At 40.3% G+C, this 7,462-nt stretch overlaps 1 protein-coding gene across 1 annotated transcript; it reads right to left on the bottom strand.

Moving 5' to 3' along the window:
• Window positions 1-1,374: 1,374 nt before the first annotated feature.
• LOC111150272 (olfactory receptor 10W1) lies at window positions 1,375-2,319 on the bottom strand. The gene has a single exon (XM_022507714.1). The coding sequence runs from the start codon at window positions 2,317-2,319 to the stop codon at window positions 1,375-1,377; it is 945 nt and encodes a 314-aa protein (XP_022363422.1).
• Window positions 2,320-7,462: the final 5,143 nt, after the last annotated feature.

Raw genomic sequence — 7,462 nt, forward strand, 5'->3', positions numbered from 1 at the left:
AATATTGAAAAATGCCATACAGCTGAGAAGATAACAAAATATTACTAGAAAAACAGGAATTCATAAGGCAAATGAGCATGGAAGCTACTTTTACTCTTTCCGGAAAATAGAACTTGGTTGGAGGACATGCATTGGGGGCAGGGGGTATGAACAATCTTCTTTCATACATTAGTTGTTTAGCCCATATTTTATTATGCAGAAACTGGATTGTTAACATATCGTCATTTCTATACAAAATACTATATAAGAAATAATTTTGGAGTGTCTGGGTGTCTCAGTCGTTTAAGCAGCTGCCTTTGGCTCAGGTCATGATCCCAGGTTCCTGAGATTGAGCATCACATCGGGCCCCCTGTTCAGCGGGGAGCCTGCTTCTCCCTCTCCCTCTGTCTGCTATTCCTCCTGCTTGTGCTCTCTCTCTCTCTGTCAAAAAAATAAATAAAATCTTAAAAAAAAGAAAGAAAGAAAGAAACAATCTTTTTCTGGTTATGCTTTGTTTGCCCCTAACTCTCAAAATCCTTTTCTTGCCTGTCTTCTCCAAAAGGTTAATTTCTGGGAACTGAAACATTCAGTCTACTCTTCCCTTTTGCTTTCAGTTGGGTTTGGCCCATGGGAGATGGGCAAGGGTTGGGAGGGTACGAGCAGAGAGCGTTTGGGGTATTTATCTCCCTGGTCTCTCCTTGCCTGGCTGTATTTCTGTCAACTGTTGCTTCTTTCCCCTAAAGCCACAGTTCCTACCAAGTGTTTTCTCTCAGTAAACTTGTCTCCTACAGGTGTTTGATCATACTGTACCCTTATGTCTGTGAGGTCTAGGGTTGATCAAGGCTTCCTGCTACTGCTCAGATGAAAGTATGTTACCGCACATACTGGTTTCTTTACTTGTACTTCTATATACAATCTTTGTATATTTTTTTCTTTCAGTCAAAATTTATTGAATGAGTCATCTCTTTCCAGCTGATGCCTGACATGCAGCGTTATACTTGTTACCTTCTATTGTTATGCCCATTTGTTAATTTCCTTTCTAGAAGAGAATTACTGAGTGAAATAATAGAAGCATTTTAAAAATATTTTTAAAAATTTATTTATTTATTTGACAGAAGGTGATCAGAAGTAGGCAGAGAGGCAGGCAGAGAGAGAGAGAAGGAGGAAGTAGGCTCCCTGCTGAGCAGAGAGCCCGATGTGGGGCTTGATCCCAGGATCCTGGGATCATGACCTGAGCCGAAGGCAGAGACTTTAACTGAAACACCCAGGCACCCCTAGTAGAAGCATTTTAAAGGTCTCTGGCACACATAGCTAAATGGTATCCAGAGAAATCCCAGTTGCATGGAGATTTGCATGAGCTGGAATCAAATTCTTGCCTGAAGGTTGTAGACTCCCCTAGTTGTTATAGGAGAGGCAATTCCTGGTAAGAATTTTCCCCAGGGTCCCCTTCATTTCACTGTTCCTCAGGGTGTAGATAAGTGGGTTGAGCAGTGGGGTTCCCAATGTGTACACCAGTGAGATGAACTGATCTTGCTTGGGGTAGTAGCTGGAGCTGGGGCGCAGGTACACAAAGGCACAACAGCCATACTGCAGCAGGACCACAGAGAGGTGGGAGGAGCAGGTGGAGAAGGCCCGGTGACGTCCAGCTGTTGAGTGGATCTTGAGCACGGCAGTCACAATGAAGACATAGGAGGTAGCAATGAAGATGAAAGGCACAGCAATGGCCAGTGTGGCTGCCACCAGCACTGACTGCTCATGGATGTGGCTGTTGGCACAAACAAGAGGCATCACTGGTGGAATATCACAAATGAAGTGTTGGATACTTCGAGCCCGGCAGAATGGCAGAGAGAAGATGAAGGCCACCAGTTGTGAGGACAGGAACAAGCCGATGCCCACAGAGGCCATGACCAAGCGGACACAGAGAGTTAAAGTCATGGTGAGAGGGTACTGCAAGGGGTGGCAGATGGCAACATACCTGTCATAGGCCATGGTGGCCAAGAGCAAGCAATCAGCACTGCCAAGCCCAATGAGGAAGATCATCTGAATGGCACAGCCCAGGAGGGTGATGGTCTTCTCTGACCGTAGGATATTGGCCAGGATGTGGGGCACCACCACTGCAGTGTAACATAATTCTACTCCTGAGAGGCTGCCCAAGAAATAGTACATGGGTGTATGTAGGCGGGCTTCTGTCCGGGTGGCCACAATAATTAAGACATTCCCAGTGATGACCAAGGTATAAATAAAGCTTACTCCAAGGAAGGACAAGACACAGAGCTCTGGTTGGGAGGGATAGGCCAGGAACACAAATTCCATAAACAGTGAACGATTTCCCCAGATCATTGAGCTAACAGAGTGTCTCTGCCAAGAAATACAAAGACAGAAGGAAAAATTGGACCAACAACATATTAGTTCACACTCTGAGACATGATCTAATCTAATCAGGTCTGGAGTTAGAACCTTAGGATTATTAGACCCAAGTCTCTCTTTTCCTACTCTTAATCAAGTCTCTTCACACAAGTATCTACAACTTAATTTCTAAGTGCCGAGAGTTGGTTTAATTGTGTAAGAATTTTTTTTAATAATTTTATTTATTTTCAGCACAACAGTATTCATTGTTTTTGTACCACACCCAGTGCTCCATGCAATCCGTGCCCTCTCTAATACCCACCACCTGGTTCCCCCAACCTCCCACCCCCCCACCTCTTCAAACCCTTCAGATTGTTTTTCAGAGTCCATAGTCTCTCATTGTTCACCTCCCCTTCCAATTTCCCCCAACTCCCTTCTCCTAACTCCCCATGTCCTCCAAGCTATTTGTTATGCTCCACAAATAAGTGAAACCATATGGTAATTGACTCTCTCCGCTTGACTTATTTCACTCAGCATAATCTCTTCCAGTCCCGTCCAAGTGTAAGAATTTTTTGAGAAAATGAGGCAGAGTATGGCTTTTAAAATGATTTTTAGAGGAAGTGGAATGAAAAGTAATTCTTTCATAAGAAAGTGTCAAGGAATTCTTGAAAGCAAGGGTCATTGAGGTGAGAGCAGGAAGTATTCCTTCATTCACTCATTCATTCATACATTTATTTACACACAATGCCTCCTGAGGTATTGACTCATATATATATGGATTAACACTGAAAAGTTAGTCATATGGTGGAAAATGAAGAAAGAAAACAATGCCCATGGACAAAGAGCTCACATAGGTCTTTGATCAACAGTATCAGGGATGAATTTCAGAAAACAAAGCCCTCCCTCTCCTGGTTCCTCTATGCATATCTATTCAGGAGAAGGCCAGGACTTGAAGGAAACAGAGGGTTTTATAGTAGAGCTCCTCCTGGCTTGTGGTGGTATGGGGAAATATGTGATCATAAGCTGTTGAAGATCTAAGTATCCTTCCCCTGAGTTTGGGGATGAATAGGAAAGACATCCAGTCTCCAACTATTTTTCTTCTCTTCTAAGGAACTAAAGGGAAATCCAGCTTCCTGGATTTCTTGCTTCCTTGAAAACCTTGGGATGAACAGACATAACTCTCAAAGGGCATCCATCCACTGTTTTCCCAAGATAACTCATATTCAGGAAAGAAAAGGGGCTATATGATCTTGATTCAGTTTTCCCAATTTCAACATTATTTATGAAAAACTTTAAAGAAAAATCTTAATCCAGAAGCACCACTCCAGGACAAATCATCCACATAGACCCACTCTGTGTCACAAACCTTCCCGAGGACCTAAGGCATGAATGCCTCTTCATTCTCTTTTCCTCGTCTGAACTTCAGTCATGCTCCAAATGATTTCTAATGTCATCTGTCATATTCAACATTTTATTAAAACATGAAGAGCAGAGGCAGTGCATCAGTGTGTGAGATCAGTTTTGAAATTAAACGATAGGGTTTGCATAATCCCAAATCCTGGCTCTGTGATGCTAGGCAAGATATAATTTCTCAGAGTCCTAGGTTCTTTATTTGAGAAATGGGGATAATAATTATACTTAGTTCTGAGGGTTGTTTTTGGTTTAAAAGAGACCATTATGTAAAGTGTCTACTGCAATGCATAGGCCATAGCAAGAGCAACCTAATAACAGATCATCATTATTTTTTTTTAAATTTAAATTCAATTAGCCAACATATAGTACATTATTGGTGTCTGATGTGGTGTTTAACGATTCATCAGTTACATATAACACCCAGTGCTCATCACATTACACTCCCTCTTTAATGCCCATCACCCAGTTACCCCATCCTCCCACCCACCTTCCCTTCTACAACCCTCAGTTTGTTTCCCAGAGTCAAGTGTCTCTCATGTTTAGTCTCCCTCTCTGATTTCCTCCTATTCATTTTCCCTCCCTTCCCCTGTGGTCATTATTATTCATAAGTTCAAGGGCAGCCATCTTCCCTTAGTTTCATTTTCATCCCCCATATCACCAAGCCTAATGTATGCATTGTAGACATTCAATAAATGTATGCTGCATGGATAAATATACTGTGAAAAGCACGTCATTACACTTTTGTCATTTTCTCTTTCACTTTTAAGATGATTTCATGATCCAATCACCTATTTAAGAACCCTCATAGAAAACTTGGTAACCAACATTTTGGCTGCATTGAGGAAAACATCCTGCTACTCAGGAACATAACATATAGAAGGCTACAACAAACACATTCAGGGCAAGTTTTCCACTTTTATCTGATAGAGGGCTTTGGAATCTGTGTGCAAATGACGACTTTGGAGAATTTTATGATAGCCGTACTTCTGTCATTTTAATGGTGCTCTCCCGGTTCTATAATAATAGATTATTATTATCTATTAATGTAATAGATATAATACTAATATCTAATATTAGTATTAGACTAATTTTATATTTCTATTAATAGATATAATAAATTTATAATAGAGTTATCCATAGGTCATGAATTCTTAGTGCTGGAGAGGACCTCAGAAATTGCCTAGTTCAGTCTTCTGTCAGATACTCGATTCTTCCATACAATATCTGAACATCAGGTCACCTTCAAAGCCTAGAGAAAGCCATTACCTCCTGAATTGCTTGCTTCATTGTTGGATGGTCTCATTGCTTAAAAGATTTTTCTGATGGTGACTGAAACCTGCCTCTGTAACTTCTACATTTCTTTCTGTTCTATCCCAGTGGGCCATTTCTCCATGAAACACTTCAGGAAGTAAGAGCTCTTATCACGTAGCCCTAAACTGTCTTCCCAATTTCCTTTTGGTATTCCTTGAACGACATGTTTTTTGATATGTCTCACAATTTTAACCCTGGAAATGCTCTCATTTAAAATAACTTAATTAAAAGCTTACTGCATGGGACAGATCACAGAGATGGTCGAGTTTAAAAAGATCTGGGTATCTCCTATCAGTTCATTGGCTGTCTAATTCTTCAGTCTAACCAAAATTAGATTAATGCACTTGTTGTTTGTGTTTGTTTGTTTTGATAGCTTGAATGCAAAAACTCTTAACTAAATTTTTTTAATATTAAGAGAAGAACATGGTCAGCATTGTTTTTTTAAAATTTAGATTCAATTAGCCAACATATAGTAGATCATTAGTTGCAGATGCAGTGTTCAATAATTTATCAGTCGTGTATACATCATCATTCCTTTAACATTGGTTCCTTGCTCTAGTCTGTTAAGGTTGACATTTTTAAAAATCTTCAATTTGTGGCTTTACATTTTAACTATCCTTTCTGAAATACCTCACCTTTATATTGTATGGATTAAGCCCCACATACAATGGTGATCAAAATGGCAGAGTTGTGCCAAGCAGTTGTATATCCTAAAGAGAGACAGATAAAGAATCTGTTATATTATATTTGCATATATGACTTATAATATACTATATATATTTTATATGTATGCCATTATATTTATGTGAATAAACTGTGATTAAGTGCAAAAGGAGAAGTGTGTTATAAGATTGTGCACCATGTGGCTCTGGCATAGTTGGTAATTGGGGATCCTGAAATGGCTTCCTAGAGGAAGTCATCTTTAAGCTTAGATCTGGAACACAGGCATTAGCTAGGAGAAGAGAGGTAGGTAGACTAATGGTGTCCACATTCTGGAGAGATGAAACAATGGATTTTATGGTTGGAAGCAAGTGAATCTTATTATATCCACATACTATCACCTTGTTATTCCAAGTTGTTACTAGACATGGGCATAGAACAGAGGCAAGGTAAGATCACATCAGTGTCATCCCCAGAAATCTGCCCAGGCTGGCATCTGTTCATGAATCCACACCTGCCTCAGTGTCTCCAAGTCACATTCCATATCATGTCTGCATCTTCCTTCCTATCTCTCCAGCCAGGCCAGCCCCATGTGGCCAAAGTGTCATGGGAAACCTTGTACATGTGCATTCTGGAAATACAAGGAGTCGATACTGGAGTGGCTCTCAAATTGCTGAGTTAAAGGATTATATAAAATAAGGAGGTTAGCAGATTTGGCAATACCAGACTGAGGTAGAATATCAATCTATTATTAATAGCAATGTCACTGGGGCAGATCAACTCATATTAATATCTCTTTCCACATATTTAGAAGATGTAAATAATAATATTCACCTAATGGAGCTGTGATGAAATTAACTGACATAAAGTATTTAGAACACTTGGTTTGATGTGTGAAACCTACTAAGTTGCATAATAATATTAATTCTTCTCTTCTTTCTTTGACTCTATTAAAGGGATGATATTAATAATACCTCCTTTGTAGCAGAGGATTAAATGAAACACCTTACAGGAAAAGGGTTTTTATTAGTCCTTAAACCTTATCCAGATTTATATTAGCCATCCCTTCAATATTATTTAGGCTAATATTAGTTATTATTGTTTTAATCAGAAGAACAGGCCCTCCAAGGGAATTCAGAGAAACACTGAATGCTGTGGGCTGAATGAGCTCTAAAATCCTAGAGTCTCTACTTGTAAAGCCATTACTTGATTTTCTAGCCTAGTGTCAGTGAGTGCCTGGTATGCTGTGATTCTAGAAGAAGGGAGCAAAAGACTTCCTCTTACCTTTACCAGGAGAAGGGAGAGGGGTGTATGGAGCCAGTCTCCTCCGTTATGTTCATTAGGGATAGAAGCCAGCAGATGAGGTCTGACTGCTCTGCTGGAGAGGGAGAGAAGGACCATGAGCCTGGAGAGGATGCCTCCTGAGACAGAGGCTTTAGTAACCTTCCCCACAAAGGCCATGGCAAGCGTAAATTGCTCTGCTATCTTACCCATAAGTTCCATCTCCCAGGAGGGTAGTTGGATGGTTGTTGGATCTCCCCTGTTACCAGATAATGAGTCCAAACTAAACCGATCCTTGCACTTGGAATCTCTTGTCAATGGGAGACCAGAGGTATTCTTGTCAAAATGAAGACCAGTATTAAACCCTTAACCAACATTCTCAGCATCCAATCTAATTTCCTAAGAAATAGCAAGCTCACTAATGAAGGTCATTTATCCCTCCTGCTTCAAGCATTTGAGTCTCACCAGACTG

The sequence above is a fragment of the Enhydra lutris genome, unplaced genomic scaffold (genome assembly GCF_002288905.1).
Source record: "Enhydra lutris kenyoni isolate GAN:26980312 unplaced genomic scaffold, ASM228890v2 scaffoldscaffold22, whole genome shotgun sequence".
Lineage (NCBI taxonomy): Eukaryota > Metazoa > Chordata > Mammalia > Carnivora > Mustelidae > Enhydra > Enhydra lutris.

Bases quoted from the DNA above. Each gene is read 5' to 3' on its own strand.
- LOC111150272 (XM_022507714.1), bottom strand. From the start codon at position 2,319: ATGATCTGGGGAAATCGTTCACTGTTTATGGAATTTGTGTTCCTGGCC.